The sequence below is a fragment of the Chelonoidis abingdonii genome, chromosome 7 (assembly GCF_003597395.2).
Source record: "Chelonoidis abingdonii isolate Lonesome George chromosome 7, CheloAbing_2.0, whole genome shotgun sequence".
NCBI lineage: Eukaryota > Metazoa > Chordata > Testudines > Testudinidae > Chelonoidis > Chelonoidis abingdonii.
In genome coordinates this window covers 93,621,857-93,647,462 of record NC_133775.1, presented here as the reverse complement: position 1 = coordinate 93,647,462, position 25,606 = coordinate 93,621,857, and the positions used below count along the sequence as shown (strand labels likewise).

Genomic DNA, 25,606 nt, shown 5'->3' with positions numbered 1-25,606 from the left:
TGTTTGTTAAGTACTGTAAGACGATTGGATGCAAGAGTGCTATAAAACGATAAGCTATTATTAATTAGTACACTGAAATGTTAGCAGGAAAAAAGTTTCAACATCTAGAGGAAATGAGAATAATGAATTTAACCAAATGATTTAAAAATACATTTGGAAAATTACTATTACATATTCAAACTGTATCCCATTTCTTGTTCTATTATTTCCAATTAAAGGAAAAGACCAAAGTTATTTTTATATGATGGGTAAAGAAGCCAAGTTTCAATTCCTTAAGATTTTAAAACCCAAACTGGATTATTAGGGATTGGCAGAATTCGACAGATTTCAAATGTAATTTTAGGAACAAATATAAATAATAAATTAAACCTACCTTCTTGACGCCTTGACTTAGAAAGGTTTGAGCAAAAGCTTCCAATACACAATTGAGCAACCCTGCTCCAGTAATGGATATCCTCCCTTTCTGGATGAACTCTGTCCTATAAAACAGGAATGTAACAATTGTATTCCTCTTTAAATGCATGGACAGTAATTCTATTATGAACTATATTTTAGAAACAGGCACAAAAATCAAAATTCATTGTTTAGATTCAGACAAGTGGATCAGCGAAGGTACTATTGTGGGCAGGGAAGAACAGTGATTTTGTCCATCATCGGGGGAGACAGTTACATCGTTATTCCTCAAAATGGTTTCGTTATTGTTCTAAAATTAATGGTGGTGAAAGATGTAGCAGGAATGGTGGGTGAAGCCACCACAGGGAAAGACACTCACCCCTTTTCTTGGTGAGGTTGGGCCATACTGACAGCTTTGAACACTAAAGGTCCTTTGCATCCACAAACAAGCAGCAGCAAAACAAGCTTAACTTCCACACTGGCAAGCCAGCAAGCCTCAGTCCTAACCTGGATATCTCTCTTCTAAATGTCTGAGTGTAGTTCAGCCTCTACAACCTCGCTGAGGCTGCCACCAGGTAGCCAATTGTGGTGATGTGACCTCACTCAGTTTCTCCAGGCCTTAGTTCCACATCTGTAAACTGAGCTGAACCAAACTCGTTTGCTTTTGTCCTTCAGATTAATGCAACTTAATATAACAATGTAATGGAGTCAAAGATAGATAATTTTGGAGTCCCTAGGTGCTGCCACACCCCCTGGCTTCAAGTGGTTTCCATCGTATTCAGGGTTGACAGTTTGGTTCAACAGCTCTCAAGCTGGAACAATTTGCATAGTGTGGATGCTGAGTGTGTAGGAAAACTGTTCTCAGAAACAGGAATGTGACCACAAGAGACAATAAAGCCACCATGAAGACTCAACCCCATACAGTCAAGATTTATTTATTTTTATTTCTTTTTCATGACTGGGAGACAACAACAAGAAAAAATGCTCATGGAAAATATTGATCACTGACTGATTCTTGTAGCACACAGCTGGCAATGCCACATCATTACAACAACACAGTCACAGGGAGAAGTCTATTAATGAGATCTAGCTACTAAATTATTGACTAGTTAAGTACTGCAAATTTGGCCTAATTGTTTTCGTGATGGAAGTTTAATTAAAGTGTCTTTAGTACAAAAAGCTTAGCAATATTCTTATTCAGACAGTGTCAAGGAATGCTCTCACAGCTTGCTTGGGGTTTCAAAAGTAAAATTAAAATTTAGATAGTGTGTGGTCCTCTAGCGAGGAAGATTTTGTTATGTGAGAATTTATAAAAAAAGTGTCTACACATGGAGCAATGAGTGTATTTGAAATGAGTTTAGGGCCCTTCATTTTCAGTTTTTATTTAAATTTAATTTTTCCTAGTGTTTATTACCACAATAACAAGAACAGATGAAAAATCAGTGCTAAAAATTTAATTTTTCTGGGGAAATATCAGCATTTATTGTGGTGGATGGAAAAACACGGGGGGGAAGTATTCAGTAGATTAATGCTTTGAATTCTGTTCATCAATGTGGTTTGCTGGAGAACTAAAACAGAACACCACCTCTGAAGAAAACACTCTCTCTAATCCCCAAATAAAACTTTTCATTTGAACAGTTTACTGTTTTAGACTTAGAACTATTATATTAGAACTATAATATTTACATTTAATAATTGGACAACACCATTTGCAGCACATACACTCAGCTTCATCCTTTTCTCCTGTTTTTTTTAAATTTTTGACTTCTTCCTTGTGTTCTGAAACATTGATACAGATTTTCATTTTCTTCCCATTTTAGTGTGTCAAATCTTTAAACCGTTATCTGCTAACAGCTTGAAGTGTGTACGTGGTAGGCCTGAGATTCATCAGTACGTTCAGATGTGCACACCCTTCAGAGTTTGCATATGTGCCTGTTTGCTTATTGCGTGTATCTTCTAATCTAGATTAATACATAGCCTTACTTCAACATGCAGCTTTGCATATACAATAATACAGTAGTCTCTGTGTAACGCAATACATTGCATGATGTATTTTTCCTAATAAAACCAGTTTATATATAGATAAATAAAATGATATAGAAGTAGGGTAAAAAAAAAAATCAGGAAAAAAAACGAACACTTTTTGTAAAACCCAGGAATTTTTAGGTAAAAATTGGTTTAAACTGAAAACGAAGGGGCTTGCAAGTATGTACATCTTAATGGAACAAGTGTGGTTCTCCAGTCATTTCTGGGTCAAATAATCCCAGTAAGGGTCATCTGAGGGGATCTGGATACTCTTCTTGATAGCCAAACAGCAAACAAAGGTTGTGTTGTGGGGTTCCGTCCCCCTCTCCTCTTTCAAAAATCCTTCCACATTCTGGAAACTAGCAGAACTCTTAAAAGCAGAGAGATAGAAGGTCAAAGTGTTTGTGCTGTCTTGCATTTCCAGTATTTATGGACCTGGATATCCATAATATCTGGACTAGGGGAATGGCTCTGTAAAATCTAGCAGTTCAATCCAGCACTTTTACAAGCTGTAATTTCAAACACAAGCAGCCCCATTTCTGTAATAACAAGGACAGTTTTCAGATAGCCTGTTATAAACTGATGCCAAAGTATTTTAAAATTCAGGTGGGCGGGGGCCAAGAGATGGAAGAGAAATGAAAATTGTGAAGTCTGAATCTTGCAAAATCTACCAGACAAGTGGTGTCCTTGATTGATTAGATGGAATACAAAACATTTCAAAGCCCTAAAACAAAATGTTATAAGAACATATGAACAACCATAGTGTAACAAGCCAGTAGACCATCCCCTGTCCTCTCTCTGACAGTAGCATATATTAGGTGCTTCCAAGTATTGGGCGGGGGGGGGGGGGGGGGGGGGGGGCTTGCATCCAGCCAATTCTGTAATACAGTAAAACTGAAGAAATTTCTTCCTGAGTCCAGCTGCTTATCAACTTGTCACTTGAAGCACAAGGATTAATAGCCCTTATAATTTTTGTCCTGGCTGTGCTGCATATTTCATAGATTCCAAGGCAGAAAGGACCATTCTGATCATCTAGTCTGACGACCTGCATAGCACAGGCCATAGACCTTCCCCAAAATAATTCCTAGAGCAAATCTTCTTAGAAAAATCATCCAATCTTGATCTAAAAATTGCCAGTGATGGAGAATCCAGCATGAACCTTGGTAAATTATTCCAATAGTTAATTACTCTCAAGGATATACATTTATGCCTTATTTCCAGGCTGAATTTGTCAAGCTTCAATTTCCAGCTGTTCGATTGTTTTATCCTTTCTCTGCTAGACTGAAGAGCCCATTATCCATTTGTTCTCCAAGTTGGTACTTATAGATTGTAGACAAGTCACCCCTTATCCTTCTCTTTGTTAAGCTAAACAGACTAAGCTCAAGTCTATCACCACAAGGCAGGTTTGCGGCTCTCAAATTTCCCAGCATCCTTCTTGAATTGTGGACACCAGAAACAGCCAGCATTCCAGCAGAGGTTGCACAAGTGACAAATACAGAGATATATCTTTCTCTCTACTCCCACTCAAGAGTCCCCTGTTTATGCATTCCAAGATTGCATTAGCCTCTTTGGCTGCAGCGTCACACTAGAAGCTCATATTTGAATGATTATCCACCACAACCCCCAAATCTTTTTCAGAGTCACTGCTTCTCAGGATAGATTACCCAATCTTGTAAGCACGGACTACATTCTTTGTTCCTAGATACACACATTTAGCTGCATTAAAAACACATATCATTTGTTTGCACCCTGTTTACGAAGCAATCCAGATTGCCACTTCCCTCTTCATTAATTTATCACTCCCCCAGTTTGTGTCTTCTGCGGACTTTAAACAGTGACGATTTTATGTTTCATCCAGGTCACTGACAAAAAAATAAAATGTTATATGCGTAGTACCAAGAATGGATCTCTGTGGATCTGTGCTAGAAATACCCTCACTCAATGATTCCCTGTTTACAATTAACAGAAGTCTAAGTATATTGCATCAGCATTATTACCTTTAGCAACCAAACTTGTAACATCAAAAAAAGGAAATCAAGTCAGTTTGATAGGATCTGTTTTCCATAAACCCATGGTATTAATTATATTACGCTCCTTTAGTAAAGGAGTCCCGTATCAGCCACTACATTATCTTGCCTGGGATCAACGTCAGATTGACAAGCATTTAATTACCTGGATCATCTTGTTTACCCTTTGAAAATACTGACACAATGTTCACTTTCTTCCAGTCTTCTGAAACTTCCCCAGGTGTTCTAAGACTTATTGAAAGTCAACATTAATGGTCCAGTGAGCTCCTTGGCCAGCTCATTTAAAACTCCTGGCTGCAAGTTATCGAGACCTGTTGATTTAAAAATGTCTAACTTCAGTAGCACTGTTTAACATACTCCTTTGGATGTTAGTGGAATGGAAAGTGTATCATCATCATCATCAGGAGGCTACATAATCTGTTTTTTTCCCCCAAAATACAGAATAGAAATATTTATCGACCATTTTTGACTTTTCTGCATTATTACTGATAATTCTACCACTTCCATCTAGTAAGAGGGCAATACCAAGGTCAGGAGTCTTTTTGTTCCCAACAGACAAACTCCTTGTTGTCCTGAACTCTGCTGGCTATAGATTTCTCCCTGTGTCCCTTTGCCGCCCTTACTAATATTCTACAATTCCTAGCTTCCAATTAATATTCACTCCTATCAACTTCTTTTTTCTTCCATGTTATATACATTTTATTTTTTATAGCTACCTTCTCTTCCCCTCTAAGCCAGGTCAATTTTTTTTTAATTTTTTTTTTAAACAACTATATGGCCTTCTTCCTCGGCTGTGGATTTTTTGGCATCTAGTAAAGTTTTCTTAAAACAATTTCTAAGTGTTCACATTCTTCTGATTTAATTTTTTTTCCTCTCACTTATACAGTAACATAGCATTCACTGAGAACAATAGCAGGGCAACATTTTGGGCTTTAGTCCATTTTAATGAATTGCAGAGGTTAGGTTTCCAACACAGTATTTACATCTCAATTGGCTAGTTCATTGACTAACTTATTTCTTCTTCACAAATTCACATTAATGACAGCATATTCACCTAACCATCTGTCACTGTTCTGATGGCTTCGGTGGATTGACGAGAGATCTCAAAAGACACCAAGAAAAAAAAAAATTAAAGCTAGCCGATAATATGGTATTTCTGTACAGAAATACCAGAGTGTAGATTTCAGAAAAAAAAGAGGCACAGGAATATCTTTTTCCAGTGCCCAGGAAAGCAAAGCAATGCATAGAGACCAAGTGTTGAAGCAGATACCTGTTGTAATTCAAAAACAGGTACAGTGATCCATTTCACAAGGTCTCACTCATTTGCCTGATCATGCCATTTTAAATGTTTTCTTATTTACTTACAGTAGTGCCCAGTAGGTGCTAAAAAGCTTTCCAAACTCAGGGTCCTTGCGAGTTCCTCTGAGCATGAATTTACTTTGCAAGAAAAGAAAAAAAAAAACTGCAGCGCTTAGCATAACTGTATCCATATGTACCTGAACAGAAACATCACCTTTGCTTTTGAGAGGAAGTATGGTATTGTAGGTAAGGCACAGGAAGATCTGGGCTCAATTCCAAGCTCCACTACAGACTTTACTATTTGACCTTGGACAAGTCACTTAATCTCTTTATGCTTCACTTCCCAATCTGTAAAATGAGGATATATCTTCCTTACTTCCCATGGGGTAAGATAATTAATGTTTATGATTCTCTGAATGCCTCACAGACTGTGGCCTTGACTACACTGGAGAGTTGCAGAGCTGGTGGGGGCTTTACAGCACTGCAACTTACTCACTGTCCACACTTGCAAGGCACATACAGAGCTGTATCTCCCTGGATACAGTGGTGGCTGTACTCGTCCTCTGCCTGGGGAATAACGGACTGCAGCGCTGGTGATGCAGTGCTGCTCCGCCAGCGTGGCCACCAAAAGCGCTGTTATTGGCCTCCAGAGGTATCTCAGAATGCCTGCTCAGCCACTCTGTTCATCAGTTCAAACCCTACTGCCCTGGCCTCAGGTGACCCACCCTTTAAATGCCCCGGGAATTTTAAAAATCCCCTTCCCATTTGCTCAGCCAGGTGTGGAGTGCAATCAGTGAATCTTTCCAGATGACCATGCCTCCACGCGCCAAACGAGCCCCCGCATGGAGCAATGGCGAGTTGCTGGACCTCATCAGTGTTTGGGGGGAGGAGAAGCTGTGCAGTCACAGCTGCGCTCCAGCTGTAGTAGGCATTACGATACCTATGGGGCAGAGATATCAAGGGCCATGCCCGGGACCGGTGCAGTGCAGGATTAAAGTGAAAGGAGCTGTGGGAGTGCCTATCGCAAAGTCCCATGAGGGAAACTGCCGCTCTGGATTGCTGCCCCCACGACCTGCCGTTTTTTTACAAAGAGCTGGACGCGATGCTTGGACGGTGACCCCACCGCCCAATCAAGGATCAACGATGGACACTTCAGAGCGGGCGGGGGGAATAAGGTGGAGGAGGATGGAGGGAGGGGAGGAGGAAACCGAGAGTAGGGTACTGCACACAACCACCGATGGGGGAGACACCCAGAGAGTCCCAGGAGGCATGCAGCCAGGAGCTCTTCTCAAGCCCGTAGAAGGCAGCCGGTCACAGCAGCCGGTACTTGGTGAAGGACAAGCAGAGGAGCGGGTTCCCGTAAGCAGCTTTTATTTTCAGGATGGAAATGTTTCGGGAGAGGAGGGAGGGTTATGGTTGCATGCATGCATGCCTAGAGTGGAATAACCCATTTGATGTGGCTGTATCACATCGGCGGTAATCAGCCTCAGTAATCTCTCAAAAGTTTCAGCCAGAGCGTGGGCAATGCGCACTCCCCGCAAGTTTATAGGAGCCACTGTGGTCCCCTTGTCCCAGTCAGGCTAACGCGTCCGTGCACTGTGCTGCACAGGGTGGAGGGGATCATTGCTGCACCACAGGCAAGCCTGCATAGGGGCCAGGGTGGAATCCCGTATGCTGTAGAAGATCCTCCCTTGCTTCCCAGGTGACCACAGCAGCGAGCAATATCTTCCAGGGTAACTCCTGTGGAAATGCCTGGAGAGTGTTCATGTCGGTGCGTCCCCTGCAGCTGTTTGCTTTCCCCCAATCACAGAAAGTCTGACCAGACCCGCACAGCTGAAGCAATCATCCTGCCCTTACTCACCATTTAGGGCTCCTGTGGTTATTGCGCTCTATTTGGTAAAATTATGCTTTGGAAAAATTATGCTATCACTGTGGGAATAACTGTCACTGAGATTATAAACAATGCTGCCTCTGTTAACATGTTGCCCTTTTTTCCTTCTTACAAGCAGTGTCCTTGAGTTCTCAGCTGCCGGTAACAGCACTCAAAGACTCCAAAACCTGCGGAAGAAGCCACGAAAAAGCAAAGACGACCTGCTGCACAACAGTTATGATCACTCTGCCAGAGAGAATAAAAAAAACTACAGGACTGGAGGAAAGGGAAAGCAGGATCTGCCAGAGAAATGGCGAAGCGGCCAGGAAGAAAAGCACAAAGCAGCTGATAAGCATCCTGGCGCGCCAAGCGACTCTATCCAGACACTTGTAGCCATGCAGGCACTACACCACTACGCCGCCACCCTCCCGCTTAGTCCAAAGCTCTTTCCCTTGTGCCCCAATGTCAGCTCCCAAACCCCCTTCCCCAGCATGCCAGGTGTCTACCACCACCTGCTGCCTCCAACACCTGTACAGTTCACCACCAGCCCGAGAACTACGACCTTACCCTCTGCACTCAACCCCCATCACCATGCAGTATAGGCATCCTGAAGTGCAGCAGTCATTGCACAGCACTCCAGACAGACATATTCAAACCTGTCGGACTGTACAGTTCCCCACCTAAATCACCCACCCCTGCCTTTTAGCGATTTCCCAAAATGTTGTAGTCGTCAATAAAGTTATTTTCTTTTCAATAATGAATTCTTGCGCTTGAAACAGTCTTTATTATTTGCAGAAAGTCAAAGATACCTTAGCCCAGGAAAGAAACAGGCACTGCAAATCAGCTTAGGAAAAACAGATTCCTACTAACATTGTAACCCACTGCACTTCACTCCCGTGCAAGGCACCAAACATTACTGTTGGTTTCAGCCTCAAATTCCTCCCTCAAGGCATCCCTAATCCTTGAAGCCCTGTGCTGGCCTCCTCTAGTAGCCCTGCTCTCTGCTGTGCAAATTCAGCCTCCAGGCATTGAACTCAGAGGTCCATGCCTGACTGAATGTTTCACCCTCCCTTCACAAATATTATGGAGGGTACAGCACGTGGATATAACCGCAGGGATCTGCTTTCCCTCAAGTCTAGCTTCCCATACAGAGATCGCCAGCACCAGCCTTTTAAACGGCCAAAAGCACACTCTTTACAGTCATTGCACCGGCTCAGCCTGTAGTTGAACCATCGGCTTTTCTGCTCCTGTCAAGCTTTCCTGTATATGGTTTCATGAGGCCAAGGCATAAACGGTAAGCGGGGTCTCCAGGATCACAATGGGCATTTCAACATCCCCTACTGTGATCTTCCTGGTCTGGAAAAAGTCCCGGCCTGCAGCTCCTGAACAGGCATAGTGTCCGAAAGATGTGTGCATCATGCACCTTTCCAGCCAGCCTGTGTAAATGATCAATGAAACCACCCACGTGATCCACAAGCACCTGGAGCAACCAATGACAGAAATATCCCTTCCACTTAATGTACTCGGATGCTAGTGGGTGGTGCCAGAATAGGAATATGCGTCCCATCTATGCCCTCCACAGTTAGGGAAACCCATTTGTGCAAAGCCATCCACAATGTCCTGCATGTTCCCCAGAGTCACGGTTCTTCTTAGCAGGATGCGATTAATGCCCTGCAAACTTGCATCATAAAACGATTCCAACATGTCGACTTCCCACTCCAAACTGGTTCCCAACCGATCAGGTTAGCTGTCTGGAGTTTGCCAGCTTCCAGATTGCAATAGCCACCCGCTCTCCACCCGGCAAGGCAGCTCGTCAATCTCGTGTCCTTGCGCGCAGAGTGGGCAAGCTCCAGCACACAGTCCCATGAAAGTGGCTTTTCTCATTCGAAAGTTCTGCAGCCACTGCTCGTCATCCCAGACTTCCAGGACGATGTGATCCCACCACTCAGTGCTTGTTTCCCTGAGCCCAAAAGCGGTGTTACCAGGTGCTGAGCATTTCCATGAAAGCCACAAGCAATGTCGTATCGTACGCATCAGGCGACTCACAATCATTGTCGGACTCCTCATCACTTTGGAGCTTAAGGAATAGCTCAACTGCCAAACGTGATGTGCTGGCGACACTCGTCAGCAAAGTCCTCAGCAGTTCAGGCTCCATTTCCCACAGAAATCGCGCTGCACAGAAACCATTGGGAGAGTCACAATGGCACCAAACGTGGACGGAAAAACAGGGATGCTGGGATGCAAAGGGATGCATCATGGGGCGTTGGGACAGGAAGCAGAATGACCCACACCCTTCTGTCCCCTTCCCACAACCCACGGCGCCAAAATGGGATGAGGTGTTCTGTGGGATAGCTGCCCATAACGCACCACTCTCAACAGCGCTGCAAATATGGCCACACTCCAGCGCTGGTAGCTATCAGTGTGGCCACACTCCAGCGCTTTCCCTACACAACTGTACGAAGACAGCTGTAACTCCCAGCGCTGCAGACCTCCAAGTGTAGCCAAGACCCTTAAGGCCAGAAGGAATCATCATGATCATCTAGTCTGACCTCCTCGACGTCATTTGCCACAGAACCTCATCCACCACTCCTGTAATAGACCCCTAACCTCTGGCTGAGTTACTGAAGTCCTCAAATCTTGATTTAAAGATTTCAAGTTACAGAGAATCCATCATTTATGCTAGTTTAAACCAGCAAGTGACCCATTCCCCATGCTGCAAAGGCAGGCGAAAAACCACCTGAGTCTCTGACAATCTGACTTGGGGGAAAATTCTTTCCTGACCCCAAATACAGCGAGCAGTTAGACCCTGAACATTTGGGCAAGTCCCACTAGACACCTGGGAAAATTCTTCTGCATTGAGTCAAAGCCCTCCCCTCTAGAGCCCCGCCTCCAGTGGCAGAGATGTTTGGTAATAGCAGTTGCAAAAGAGCCACATGCTCTTGTAAGCAATTTCACCATACCATTGTCTCTAAACCTATCAAGCCCTGTTTTAAAACAATTTAGGGTTCCCCCCCCCCTCACTGCTCCCCTTGGAAGGTTGTTCCAGAATTTCACTCTTCTGATGGTTAGAAACCTTCATCTAATTTCAAGCCTAAACTCATTGATGGCCAGTTCATATCCATTTGTTTTTGTGCCAACACTGACCCTTAACTTAAATAACCCCTCTTCTTCCCTGCTTTATTTGTAGAGAGCAATCATATCTCCCCCTCTGCCTTCCTTTTTGCTGGGATAAACAAGCCAAGCTCTTTGAGTCTCCTTTCATATGATGGGTTTTCCATTCCTCGGATCATCCTAGTAGCCCTTCTCTGTACCTGTTCCAGTTTGAATTACTCTCTTTTAAAAAATGAGAGACCACAGAACTCCAGATGAGGAAAGACTAGGAAGACTACAGTGATATGGGCCATATAAGAACCTACGTAGGTTTTTAAGGACTTGGCTAGCAGGAAGAGCATTTGGATAATGTGTATGAAAAGGAACCCTAAAATGCTACAGGGCAGATTCTATCTAGATCGTAAGCTCCTTCGGGAAGGACTGTCTTTTGGGTCTGTGTTCCTATAGAATATAGTACAAAGAACTCAATCCATGACTGTGGCTCTTAGGCACTATGATAATACAAATAATAAATCATCTTGATCTCAGTCACCTTGGTATAAATCCACAGCAGCTCTACTCAAGTCAAGAGACCAACACTGTTAATTTAGGTGACTTGAGTTTACACCAGCACAATGGAGACCAGAATCCGACACCAAGTATTTAACACTTAGAAGATATTTTGCCCCTACTTAGCCCCCAAAGAGTAGCCATCCACTCTCAAGACAGTAGTGACACCCAAGTTGCCTCTAGAATAGGCCACTGCAGAAAACATCCATCTGAAAGGAAGGGTTCTCTTGTCACAGCAAAGCAATATCCACCCTTCCAAAGGATGCAGGTAGGTGATTTTGGGGAAGTCTCACAATTCAGGAGAATTTCCATGTCGGGAGGGCCTTTAAAAGAAGTCCCACTCTGGGTCAGCTTCTGACCTACGGAACCTTTAGGTGATGCAATTTTTATTTTTATTTTTTTTTAATCAGAACAGCCCAGTGTCTTTACATTTTAAATTCCTGGGCTGGTCACTTACCCTAGAGTTGCCAGCAAGGCACACTGTCATCGAAACCTGCTGGAAAAGCAGATCACAATTCATACTAGCAAGGAGGACTTTGCTTTCATTTATTGCTATGATGCTACCATTAACTAAATCACATTAAAGCAGGTTATACAAATACAATCTAGCCACAAGATGAATGGAATTGCAAACCTTATTCAGTCTTCTCTTTAGACTTTTAATGCCTTAAGGAGTTTCAAAAGAATTTGCCCATGAAAAACAAACAAACAAACAGTCTCTTTGTATTGTTTTCTGTGGTCGCATCTAGATTAAGATGGATTCTCATTCTCGGAACATCTCCCACTGTAGGCCATAATGCACAATTTTGTTACTAATCAGCACCATTTACTGTTTTCTTCACCATGCATTGCTTTCCTACTCATCTCCAGTGGCAGGTCTCCTCCACAGATTTAAATATGTCACCTCCAAAAATTTTTCAACTTTTCATCAGAACCTTCCACAGCCTCATCTTATTAAGGTGCAGTGAACTCTGAAGAACTCATTCTTTGTATGATGGAAAAATCCACGACTGACTTATGCAGACAAGGGATTTAAAGGAAAATTGCAGTGATTTCTGCCTCCTAGAGGACTACAGAAAACTTCACTTATAGAAGGAAGTTATAATGCAATACTTAAAACCACTTGATATGTTTCAGATCCCTATTGATAAACTAGCCATTTATGCACTCACTAAAGATAGGCATTTTAATGATAACTGACAGAAAAGATGGCTTATAGGCAAGTAAAACAAGATGAGCTGTTGCCAAAGGCAAAAGAGCAGCACGTTAATTGCACAGCACAAATGTAGCTCTAACAAAAAACTTCCAGAAAGAAACTGAACTTGCTTTAAAAGAGCTGTAAGAGTTCATTGCAGTTCTGTGTGTCTGACTGCAACTCCAACATTCTCCTCTGGTAACCTGACAATGCAGTCAATTCCCATTTTATTCTTTCACATGTAATTATATATACACACACACACACACATATTACACATATAAATACAATGCCATATTTCTTATTTTATATATGGCATGTAGATATGGCACTGTAATTAAATAATTATCGGTGACTTGATCACATTTGCAATGGATCAAGCAATTCCTAACTATTTCATATTCCACTGCAGTTTTCCTCCCTTGCATTTCAACATTACTGATGCTGAGTTACCATTTCAGTCCTAGAAAACTGGGCAAGGTTATACAAGGAGGAACTAAAGAGGACAAGATGAAAGGAAAGTGGAATGGTATATTTTTTAAACACCATTAATTCTACCAATTCCTTGGATATTTGAAACCAAAATCTACTCCTTCAGCTTCAACCCTGAGTGAACTGGTTTGTTATACGGTTACACATGGGTTCTCATTTTTTTTTTCCCCCTAAAGAGTTAGAAAGATTTATATGAACTTTAAGCATAAAGCATCTATTTTGCATCCATTTTGACAGTTAAAGTGTTTTTAAATACAATTACAACTTTTGCTTTGTAAAATAAAGAGAAAGTTTAATGCACTGAAGTTACCTATTGATATCTCATATAGCAAATCCACTCCCAAGAAGAGTTACAGATTTACAGGAGCAACTGCAAGCTGGGAGTCAAAGACTAATCTTTCGAGCTCAGTGTTTACTGGGAAAGGGGGGCTGAATATAAAATAAAATGCACAAGAGGAAACACGAACAGCCATCTGAGACTTCAGAATACCAAGGACTAGCCCTGTCTTCCGGTATGATTTCACTATTGGTAAAAAGGGGAGCAATGCCTCCTATGACGACACTAAGCAGGGACAGTAGAGAGAATGACTTGTTTCATAAAAGTTACTGTTAGACATTACAACATAGCATTTCTACAGAGGCTACTGAAGTACTCACAGAAGGCACAGTGACACTAGACAGACAAGTCTATTCATCAGAATAAATTATTAGAATGCTCATTTCTTAATTTGTTTTGCTAACTTTGAAAAGAAGGTGAGCAGTCTACATGCAAAGTTCTTGATAAATAAGCCAAGAATGCACAAATACGAAGCTGACACTTTCAGATTTTAGTATAGCCCTATAGCAAAACACTGTAGAGCAGTTCAAAGTTGTGTTCATTGAATATTTCCAAGCAATGCAACCTTTGGCTCTCCCCCAAGAAATGGCTCCACCAGAAAAAGAGCTATTAGATAGACAGGATAGATATAAAGAAGGAAAGGAAAAGGAGTCAAATTTCTTGTATTTGTACATTTCATACTTCCTGGTTGAAATCAAACAGGTCCTTACAAAATGTGTCTAGTAAGCTTGAGTTACATGTTGGGCTGGAACCTCCACACAGCAAGTTGCACATTTAAGTGGAAGGTACAGAAAGTGAAGACAGGACAAGAAGTACAAGTTAACCCCAACTCTGCATTAACCACAACACTACTGAGAAGCCAACAGTGATAGGAACATATGGCTAAATGAATTCACAGGTTGAGTATTTCTATATTTAAAAATCACCCAAAAGGCTACCTATCCCCTCCCCCACCCAAAACACAAACCATGAAATCAGTAATTCCAGCCAGCGACATACCTAGGCATTATCCACTGGCAATTTACCATAGGAGGGACTACAAGCAATGGGCTTGAGGGTTACTACTACTCAGTATAGAAGAATAAATATGGTTTACCCTTACCTGGGTTCACATATACCCTCTGCTCATGTTTAAGTGCAACCACTTTATGTTCAATGCCAGATACAGCTTGTACAGTCATAACCTTAAATATAATATTAAGGGAACAGCAGCATGAGCAGGCTCGTCATAAACCCAACAACATAACAAGTTGAGCAGAGAAATAAACTAATGCAGGTCCAAAACCCTCAAAGGTTAAGCGTTTATTTTACTAGAGATTGCACATTAACACATAATTGAAGTTCTTTTTATTTCCTTTGTATAAGTTCTCTACTTATTCAAACGAAAATTCTACCATCCCCATCCAACACAAAGCTGAAACTCATTCAGACAAGATCTTGCCTTTAGATTTTTCTATTTCACAGGCTGGGAATTGTTAAACTTAATGTAAAATCTACTTTCCTGATTTCTGCACAATATCCTATGGCAGCAGAGTGCAGCAATCATCATTCGGGCTCGCCAATTCTGTTTGTGACTTATAAGAAACAGATGGATCATTCTGAGGCTGGGGTAATTCCTCAGCTTCAGCCTCTAGTTTCAAGGCCTCTCAGTTTAAAGCCTGATTCAAGAGGGAAGGGCTTTTATACTGAAGACTGACAGGACCAAATTATAGATACCTCTTACGTACAATGTAGTCTTCATGGCAATCTTCTTGTTCCCCAAATGTGGGATGCAATATAGGTATAGCTACAAACTACTTTTCTAGGAAACTTGAGAAACCCCAAAGCAGGCTCACAGGCCCCAGAACACCTTCTACACCATTCTTGTGATTGGTAAGGACAAGAAGTTTGTCTTCTGATAGCAAAGTTCTCCTCTCCCATATTTAGTCTGTTCACATCTGCAAGGAACTGAATTTATTTAGGCAAAAAGATGAGGCCTTTCTTAAATATCTTCACAATTTTCAGCAGTAACATGGGCTGTACCAGAATACCCTGGTATGTTTCACAGAGACCACCACAAGGCAAAATAAATAAATAAGCAATACTTACATTGCACATTAAGAGTGAATTAAGATGCAACAGTGTTAACATAAGGGACAAATTTCAACTGGTCATTAGTAGAGATGAGACCAAGCCAAGAAGACTTAGAAAAAAGGACTTGAACATTCCCAGCGTCTGAAGGTGTTTGGGTGCAGAGATTTAATTTAGGCCCATCTCTAGTTACCAGCTCAGAAGGCAAAGTGGAAAACATTTTTAGGGCTGCACGTCATCTTTGGCACATTAGATTGAGTATAACACACACACACCCTTACCAATTTGGATTTTCCAAGCTTTCCCTGAAGACAGATTCTTCACTTAAAGATGCATATTGTGTCCAGGTAAGGCAATGAGACTTCATAACCATATTTCTTTCTTGCATATTAAGCCAAGATTCTTCCTCTAAGTAGATGTCAGACACTTTTAAGACACTGACCTGTCAAGTGTAAGGATAACTTTCAAAATTCAGAATTTTGAGGCCAAACACTTTCACATATTTAGAATTTATTTTTGTCCTTGTATGCTAAAACTGAGGAGTAACACTGAGAATGAAGGCACATCAGCGGCAGCCAGTCCTTAATGATACACATTGACCTTAATAGATGTCAGTGAGGTCATGCAAATGGTCAAAGATTTATGCAAACTGCTCAGTCCCCAGCCAGATTTCCTGGACTGCTAAATAAATGATCTAGCTACATCATGTTTCATTTCTAACTGGTTATGGGCTATTTAAAATGGATTCTAATAGAGCCCATTCACTACTATTGCATGCAAGACACAATCAGCTAAAACTAAGACGTGCAGCACAAACTTGTGTCTGCACTCTCCTGTTTCTGGGCTGCTCTGGCCCCCAAAATTGCTTACCCCCTGAGGAGCTACATAAGTTACAGCAGGGTGTTCCCAGCTGCCTATGGGCAGCAGCACTGCCCAGAATCCCCACAGAGTTGTATATTGTGTCTCAACCTCCAACACACCCCTCCTGCCGAATCATGCTCTCTACCATGGGGTTTCAGGGGATCATCAGAAGCCAGCTTCTAACTGTCTTTCTCAGCTCCTACTCTGGGAGAATTCCTCCTTAGCCAGATCTGATCCTTTTAGAACTCATTTACTCTGTTCTCCCTTCTACCCAGTGCACAAAGGACAGAACAAAAGTGAGAATCGCACCCTTGGATCATTTTGCATTCCGTGTTCGGTAGGTGGAAATGTACTTTTTCCTGCGTGGAAGAAGGATGTAGAATAAAGACAGATATAATGGGCATAAATGTTCTTGTACTAACTATAAGAAAAGTTACAAGCTGTTAATAAAATTAAAGCTAATTTTCATCAACTGACATTTAATTGAAACGAGGTGGGTGAGGAAATATATCTTTTATTGGACCAGCTCCTGTTGGCGAGTGAGACAAGCTTTTGAGCTATGCAGGAAGGGCTGTGTGCAGCTCAAAAGCATGTCTCTCTCACAACAGAAGTAGTTGGTCCAATAAAGAGATATTACCTCACCTCATCTCTCGAATATCCTGAGACTGACACCACAACATCGCTGCACACAAATTTAAGTGAGGGCTCTCTCATCACTGCAGCGCAATTGAGATTCCTTAGGTCACCTATATTGAATTTGCTACACTCCCACTCACCAGGTGGGGATACCTCGTATTTTCTAGACTGAATATTTCTAGGGATGGCAAAAGAGCGTAGAAATGGAGTGGAGTTGAAGTGACATTGCCGGGTTATAAATGTTGGTTTTGATTGTGACACAAGTGTCTTGGATCAGTCAAAATGATTTTCTTTTCAAGATAGTGTATTTTTTGCTACTTATGCTATTTGTATTCTTTGTTCACATTTCTTTCAGCTTTGACCACGAATACAGCCAATGAAAACACACTCACAGCGTTTGGAATTCAAAAAAACTTCCTTGCCATGTTCATTTTTCCCCCATATGTTTTTTTGGTATTTAAATAAAAATCCATGGCAGCATTTCTGGAGTGGTAGGTTTTGTGAGAGACTGCAGAAGTGCCAAACTCAAGTACTGAAAAGTCTTGCACAAGGTCTCCCTCCCCCTCACCCAAAAAAACCCATGAGATTCACTTTAAGATAATAATTTAGGGTTATTTTTACTTGAATTTTGGTTTCTGAGACTTCAGAATATACTTGGGTCACATTTTCAAGATTCTCTCTTCTATCAAGAGGGCTAGAAACAAAAGCTAACAGTTTCAAGTAATCACAGGACTCTAGGAGCTGAGCTTTATCAAAAAAGGAAAAATACTAGAAGGGAGCTGGCAACCTTTAAGATGTTTCTACAAAACCTATTATTTGGGGGTAACGTCTCTTTAAAACCCTCAGTTCACACTAAAAATGGCAATTACACACATTTTATAAAACATATACAATTATTCATAGACTTATAGACTCATATTCAAAATCACACTTTAGTAATAGCCACACAGATATATTCCAAGGTCTTCCAGTAACCTGCTTCCATGAAAGGACAGCAGCTTGCTTTAATAGATTTCAATAAGAGAGAAAACAATTTAAAATAGTCAAGATGAATCCTTCAATAATTTCACAGGTACACAAGAGATGCCACCACCCATATCTTAATCTGTGCAAGACTGCAGTTTTGTCCTTCCTAACCAAATGCAAAACTTATTTGTAAGAACCTTTTCTTTATTTTTCAAAGAAAAAAAATTTTAACTTTCTTCTGGCTAAAAATCTGGTCTTTTCATGCAAATTGCATCACAAGCCTGTATCAGGATTGTTGTTTGGGTTTTTTTTGTTTTTTTAAGTATCGCTTTAAAAAAAAAAAATCAATATAATCCAAAACCAAGCTTAACCTGGATTTAAAGTAATTACCTTTCTTAAGATTTCCGGAATTACATTCTGACATGTTGCAATTCTCCTTCTGTAAATAATCCCTGTGGACAAATCTGATCATAAAAAAATAAAATGAATAAATAAGACATATTGAATAGCTAGCCTGGCAAATGTTGCCTTTTATCTATGAAAATAAAATATCTGGAGATCTTAGCAAGAGAATGAAACTGCAGACAGGAAGGCTGGCAAACTAACGATGCATTAGACTGTGTTTTTTATTAATTATTATTATTATTTAGAGTAGCCACAGTATTCTCTCTCCTTTGCCAGACAAAGTGGTAAACAAGACAGATGCTGACAATCTGGGCTCAGTCTCATTAGGAGGGTATCTGTGCCCATCACTACACTCTAGCACCCCCTACCAGCCAAAGAACAAATGGTATTTTACAAACAAATACTAGTATAAATGCCAATATGTAAGGGGCACAGCACTGCACACAGCCAAACTCAGCCTTCATATAAGTGGGCATGAAAACGTTGACGTCAGAGCTGGATGTGGAACATAGCAGCAAAGGAGTTCATTTTCAGTGGCACTATTTTGTTGATGATCTGGGAACAGAGGAAAAAGTAGAGTGCAAGTATTTTAGTCTGTATGGACTGTTTAACAGTCAGCCCATGCCTAGACCGAAACGTTGCTTTCCACTTACTTCATTCCGCCCACTTAATATTCTCAAATACATCCTACGGGCACACAGAATACACTCCTTCTTACTACAGCAAGCTCTTCTGACTATTCGTTTATTTTTATATTGAATTGGGCCCAATGACAAGGACAAAGCTATCTATTAAAAATCAAATGATAGTTATTTAGCATCACCAAAAACGTGACTGGCTTTCAGGATCTTTTTGCATTTTAATATTTAATGAACCAGACCAAGTACAGAAACCTTAGTATGCTGCGAAAGGAGAAGCCAACTGGCAGATGGCCCAGTTTAAAGAGAGCTCTCTGTGATAAAAGAATGTCTTCTCAAGAAGTTTATCTGGTGGGATCTGTGGGCTGTGAAAGGGCTCTGATGGTACACTGGGTAAATATTAAATATGAGATGCTTACATGGCATATAAACCAGTATCTCCCAAGAAAAGCGCTGCTTAGTGCATACGGGTACAATTTTACCCTCAAAATACACTTTTGCAAGTGTACCATTTTCACTATGCCGGGGCTGCTCAGTGATACCATGCTTGTACAAAGCAGAATACTGGAATTAAGACCCACCATGTAGATCTATTTTAGGTACTTACATGGCCATTTTACAGATTGGGAATTGAGGCACAGAGACACTAAGTGGTTTGCCCAAGGTCACACAGGAAGCCTGTGGCAGAGCAGGGAACTGATCTCACATCTCCTAGGCTCACCACTGGACCATCCCTCCTCTCAATGTGAGGCCAGAGTTTAGCCCTACATATTTCCATTTGACTGAAAACGGTATCAAAATCAATAAACTTCGTTTGTATCTCTTCCCCAGAAAGTCATCACACTAATCTGAGAGACAGAGGGTCTCTATTAGAGCACTCATGAGCAGCTTGGGCTGTAAGGTGAAATACAGGAGTCCTTCTCTCACCAAAAAATGAGAACTTGAGCACATTTCCAAGAGCAGAAACAGATTGTTTGTGCTGAAACAACTCTCTTTTGTAAGGATGTTATTCCCCCATATTTTAAAATAAAATGGCCCAAGTCTACATACACTGTGTATCAGCCAGTGTGCTTAAGTGGCAATCTTCCAGTGTGCCTACCAGTAAATCTCTTTTAAATTACAGACACAAACACTATCTACCTATTAACAGCAGCAAAGGCATCCATCTCACCAAAATTCTGCCACCTGAGCAAGTGTCCCTTTTCCAGACAGTGTCACGAATGTTTCGCAATTGGAGAAATCTAAATGCTTTACACTATTTTAGAAGTTCCAGTGATTAAAGCAACTGGGGTGGGAATCAGAGAATCTGGCTTCAATTTCTGACTCTGTCACTGTCTTATTATAGGCTATTGGGCAGGTCACTGAACCTCTGCGACTGTTTCCTCGTCTTTAAAATGGAACAATCATACCTCCCTTTCACACATACAGTGCGAAACCAAAGTAATCAAATGCCTGTTGATTTGGATCACTTAGGGTTGATCTATATTGACTTCAGTGTGCTTTAGAAATTCACTGAGAGCGCTACAAATTGGAGTCATTACAGACCTCTACACTGAAAGTAAGTAGTACAAGGAGAATAGGCAAGTCATGCTTCTAACACCCTCTGAATTAGCTCCCAATCTAAAAAGAGAGAGTGTAAATAAATGTTAAGCTCTTTGGGGCAGAGGCTGTCTTTTTGTTCTGTGTTTATATAGCACCTCGCACAATGGGGTAACCACGGCATTACTGAAACACAATGATAATTATGACAACAACATGAATAGGTAGCTTACCTGTTTTCTCTTCCATGGTTTTTACAGCTGTGACATGTTTCTCCATGGGACTGGGATACTAGGTAAAAAATGTACAGTGTAAACCACTATATTTGTCACTTGGGTAAGAGAAAATTGCTAACACTCACTTGTGAAATCAATAAGCATTTTCATGGTCTCTCCATGGATAAAAAGAGCAGGTTTGTGTCAAAAGTGTGCAGTGTTGCTAAGAGAAGAAATTCAAAATATTTTTAAAATTTACATTTAATTTATTGTGGTGAGGTTTGCTTAGCCTGCAAAAAATACCAGCCCAACCTTCAGTCTCACTACAGAACACTCATATTAAACAGAGATTTTAAAGTCTGACCCAGCATACAGAATACCCTCAAAGCAGAAACAGAGTAAGACTGACCTGTATCGTATGGTTCTAGCTGACCATAGCTTGCAGAAGTGCCATAACTCCATGAGTCAAATTCATCCCTAAGGAACTACACCAGTGATAATTTGGATCTTACGGTTCCTGCAGTACAGCACCTGTAAATGCTACTGAGCATGCTTACAATACAGTTCATAGCCCACAAAGTTAAGCAGCAAGCAGGAAAGCTGGTTTACAGTGGCATCTGGAATGCAGAATACTGTATGTGAGCTTTTTATGTCTTGCAACATCTTTAAGATTTCTTCTAGAAAGGAAGATGTCACTTCATACAGTAATGTACCTGTGGGTGTGCACATCCCTCTGCTCCAGCAGTTGGCTTGAAGAGAGGCTAACAAAACTACCACTACTGCCTGTGGCTGCTAAGAAAAGAATCTCCTTTACCTCAAGTAGCAGAGTCATTTCAGAGCTGAAGAAATGAGACTCTAGCTCTGACTCTGCAAGAGAGTGTGCTCAAGAATTATGTAGACATTGTATCAAATGTCTGAAATATATGGACTCTGTAGGGCACATGACCTAATAAGGAATATTTTATGTGGAGAAATAGAGGCAAGGCATGAGTAAGCCATTTTGGATTCCCTGTTGGCTTGAGAAGACAAAAAGAACTATATCACCCATTGCTAAAAGCACCAACATTCACATGATTTGATGCTTTATGTTTTCGATTTCAGCAAAGATAAATCATTGAAATCCAACACGACTCAAAAGGAACTGAGCTAACATAAATCCTAGATTAGTATTGAGAAAATACTGAATGCCAGATAAAGATTAGCATTAGACAAAAAATATGAAGAGTGAAAGGAGGTGGAAAAATTATATCTTAAGACTAAACAAGTTAAGATAATGCAATAATTACCAGTTACAGGTGTTGCAACATCCTGATTTAAAGTAACCAGGAATTCTGGAGAAAAAGGGATAAAAATCCCGGAAGAGGGTAATCGACTCACCCTGCAGTACCACTACAATTATTTTTGTTGCCGGGACTAAAAGTTGGATTTAAAAAAGGAAGTATAAATCTGTAGACTCCTATTATGTAGTTAAATCAGAGGCTTCTATGCAACATGCTGCTTTGAAATGGCACAAGTCATTGTATAATTACATTATCAATGTTACTTACACTTTGTAAGGCCAATTGTGTGAAACAAAAAGCCATTTACATAAATCTTTCACTAAATAGCAGACTCTATTACCCAAGTATTTAAAACAGAAACACTCAATTTCCTACACAGCAGAGTATAAGAAATGGTGTTAAGAGCCTATAAGCAGATGGAATGGTTCAGCGAGCGTAACAGTCACAACAAAATAGACTTCGAAGCCAACCATGTTCTTCCCCCAACACTTTTATTTCCCGAGGATCTTCAAGTACAACAGCAGAGAGCAAAAATCTTACTCTGGCTATTTCCTCAACCCTGGAGTGACTTCGTGGGGCAGCTGCCTAGCCCCAAGGCACTGCTCCCTACCACTGCAGGTATGGCGGTTCCAGCCCTCCTCCTGGGGCTTGGCTACACTTGAGAGTTACAGCACTGGTGGTAGCTTTACAGCACTGTAACTTACTCCCCATCCACACTGGCAAGGCACATACAGCACCGGCTGTACTCCACCTCGGCCTGGGGAACAACAACTATAGCGCTGCTCTTGCAGCGCTGGGGTGTCAGTGTAAACAGTGATTAATCTTACTACACTGTAACTGACCTCCAGAACCTTCCCATAATGCTTTTTAAGTGAAGATAACACTCTGTTTTGTTGTGATGCCTCTCTTTGTTTTGTTGTGAACTCAGGGCTCCCAGAGCTGCTTATCTAAAAAAAACAAAACACAGCTATTGTTTGCTTGAGCAGAGGCAGGCAGAGGGATACCTTTGGAATGTTTGCTTGAGGAGAGAAGCAGCCCGGAGGGGGGCGGGGGGGGTCCGTTTTGGAGCAGCTGCTTATCTGGTCTGAAGGCTATTTGCAATTAGTGAATGAGTGAGGGGTGGGGGAAGGGGTCGAAACTTTTAAAATGATTGAAGGTTGGTGTGTGTATCTTCAAGTCCTTAGAACTTGCAAGGCAAGGAGCTGACAGCATCAACTCCAAAAATCCACTCTCTGTCTCCCCCACACTCCCTGTCACACTCCACCCCACCCCCCTCTTTTGAAAAGCGCGTTGCAGCCACTTGAACGCTGGGATAGCTGCCCATAATGCACCACTCCCAACACTGCTGCAAATGCAGCAAATGTGGCCACACTGCAGCCACACTGCAGCGCTTTCCCTACACAGCTGTACGAAGACAGCTTTAACTCCCAGCACTGTACAGCTGCAAGTGTGGCCAAACCCTTGGAGTCTCTGATTAATCCGAGGGCTCTTGCCCTTGAGCACAAGTTCAAGGGAAAGGGGAAACTGTGCTGGAGTCAACTTTCCTGCACATCAGTGATCAGGCGAGGCCTGTGCACCTCGTCACTACAACCATTTAAGCAAATGTTATCTCCATGTTGCGAGCTATTGCTAAATACCATAAAATAATGATGGAGAGGAGCCAGCCTGCTCTCTCTCGTCATATTTTACTTCCAAAAACCAATCAACCCACCCACCCATCAACATTAAAAGAACATTAAGGCTGCAAATTCAAAAAAAGTCAAAGCCGCAAAGTTAAAAGCTAGGAAGTGCCAAAATTAACGTTATCTGTGCAACCTTAATTCAGCCCTCTTGTGTATATCCATTATGAGTCAATCTTTAGTCATAATTTTTTCCTTCCTCCAGGCCCCTAGCTCCTGTCCCCTCCGTTTTTGTGCCTATGTGCTTCCCACCTCCTCTATTCCCAGCTCTTCTCCCTTTCCCCTTCCTCCAATCCCCACTCCTCTCCTTCCCTCCCATCCTCATATTTCTCAGCCCTTTACATTCCGCTGCCTGGACCCGGCAGGCAAAGCATTGAGCAAATTGCAGAGACAGTCTCTTTACTTCCATTTGCCATGCATGGTGCCCCAGTGGCCTGCAGCAGCCAAGAAGAGCAATTATGGGGAAAGTCTGGCTCAATCTCTGCATCCCCGCTCCTGGATGGAGCATGCTCAGTACAGACAGAATCTTCAAGAGTGATGAACTATCAACATGGCGTTAGAAAATGCCCATGGTTATAGAGGTGAGATATGTTTGCTATGGGTGATGAAAGGGAGATAGTCATTCAATGGTCCACATGCAGTGCCGCTTCTTATCTTTGACTTGACTGCTAGTGCGTTGGTTTTCTGGTGGTAGGATATGCAGTGCAGTAACTTTAATTCCAAGTTAAGAAAAAATTGGGTTGAAATCATTTATAAAGCATGACTGTTTCCTTTATCTTTATCATCCCCATGAAATGATTTGATGCCATCTTGTGGTTAATTCTAGAAAGGCACTGAATCGGTCCACTCTATAGTACTTTTGTTGAGGCCGGAATGGGAGGGTGCAGAAGAGACAGAAGTGAATTTCGGGAGATAAAAAAATTGGCAGAGGCAGAATGATTTGCACATATTGCTACTTAGTTTCATGACAAAATGAGGAGGGGAGAAATGTAGTGAGACTGCTGCTATCTTTCACCCTACCCTTTAAAGAAATCTCAGTATATAAAGCTGAGGGCTGCTAAGATTTCATTTAAATGATCATTTTGGAAGGGTAAAAGACAGCAAATGGATGCAGCAGTATTAAGAGGCTGGAGCAGGGACCTGGAGAGAAGAGATCTGGGTTCTATACCCTCACTTGCTTTGTGCTTGGCCAGTGAACTTTTGCGTCTCAGTTTGGGCACAATAATATTTACCCGTCACTGTGAAACGCTGAAACATGCCATAGAAACTTCAAAGTACATTTGATGGGGAGGAGTGTTTGGGTACTAGGGGACAGTAATTGATAAACACTTTCCTGCATGAAAAGTAAACAAATGATTCATTGTAATGGTGGCTGATTGACTTGAAGTCTAGTCCGTTTTTAAAAGTGAGTTTAAAATAGTTTCATATTCTACAATTGCCCTGGCCTTCCTCTTTCAATTTGTATGGTTTTACAGACAGGTTTTCCTATTTTAAAAACACTGTTTAGCCCTCTACTGCAGTGTGAAAGGCCCAAAGAAATGATGAGAGAAATTAACTGATTAGGTAGGAGAACCAGTGAAACTGACTTTCACAAGCTGTCAAAGGCACACACGGGGTGGGGAGAAGACTTTAAAAATGAAATTTTTATCTCCAATTAGTCCTTAGGTGTCAGTGAGGCTCCAGGAAGAGTTATGGGTCCAGATTGTAGAACAGGAGCCAAAGATGATAGCATATAACCTTATCCATGCTGTACTGGCTTTCACACATGATCTACAAAATAAATAAACTGGACACAGAATCATAGGACTGGAAAGAACCTCATAGGTCATCTAGTTCAGTCCCCTGCACTCCTGGCAGGATTAAGTATTATCTAGACCATCCCTGACAGGTGTTTGTCTAACCTGCTCTTAAAAATCTCCAATGCTTAGTTGTACTGGTGATTATCCTGCTTTGTTATTTATTGAAAACGATGAATTCATTTCTCATTTTATAGAATGCCAACAATGCATAATGATTGCA

At 41.4% G+C, this 25,606-nt stretch overlaps 1 protein-coding gene across 3 annotated transcripts in view; it reads right to left on the bottom strand.

The window, feature by feature from the left end:
- PRELID2 (PRELI domain containing 2) overlaps nucleotides 1-25,606 on the bottom strand; it is a 45,944-nt gene that overhangs the window by 11,089 nt on the left and 9,249 nt on the right. For all 3 annotated transcript variants that reach the window (XM_032801434.2, XM_075068118.1, XM_075068119.1), the window contains 4 exons: nucleotides 20,647-20,704; nucleotides 18,222-18,295; nucleotides 15,650-15,810; nucleotides 374-479 (listed from right to left, as the gene is read on the bottom strand). In XM_032801434.2, the coding sequence (XP_032657325.1) occupies nucleotides 374-479; nucleotides 15,650-15,810; nucleotides 18,222-18,295; nucleotides 20,647-20,704 (399 nt within the window). The remainder of the gene's footprint in view (nucleotides 1-373; nucleotides 480-15,649; nucleotides 15,811-18,221; nucleotides 18,296-20,646; nucleotides 20,705-25,606) is intronic.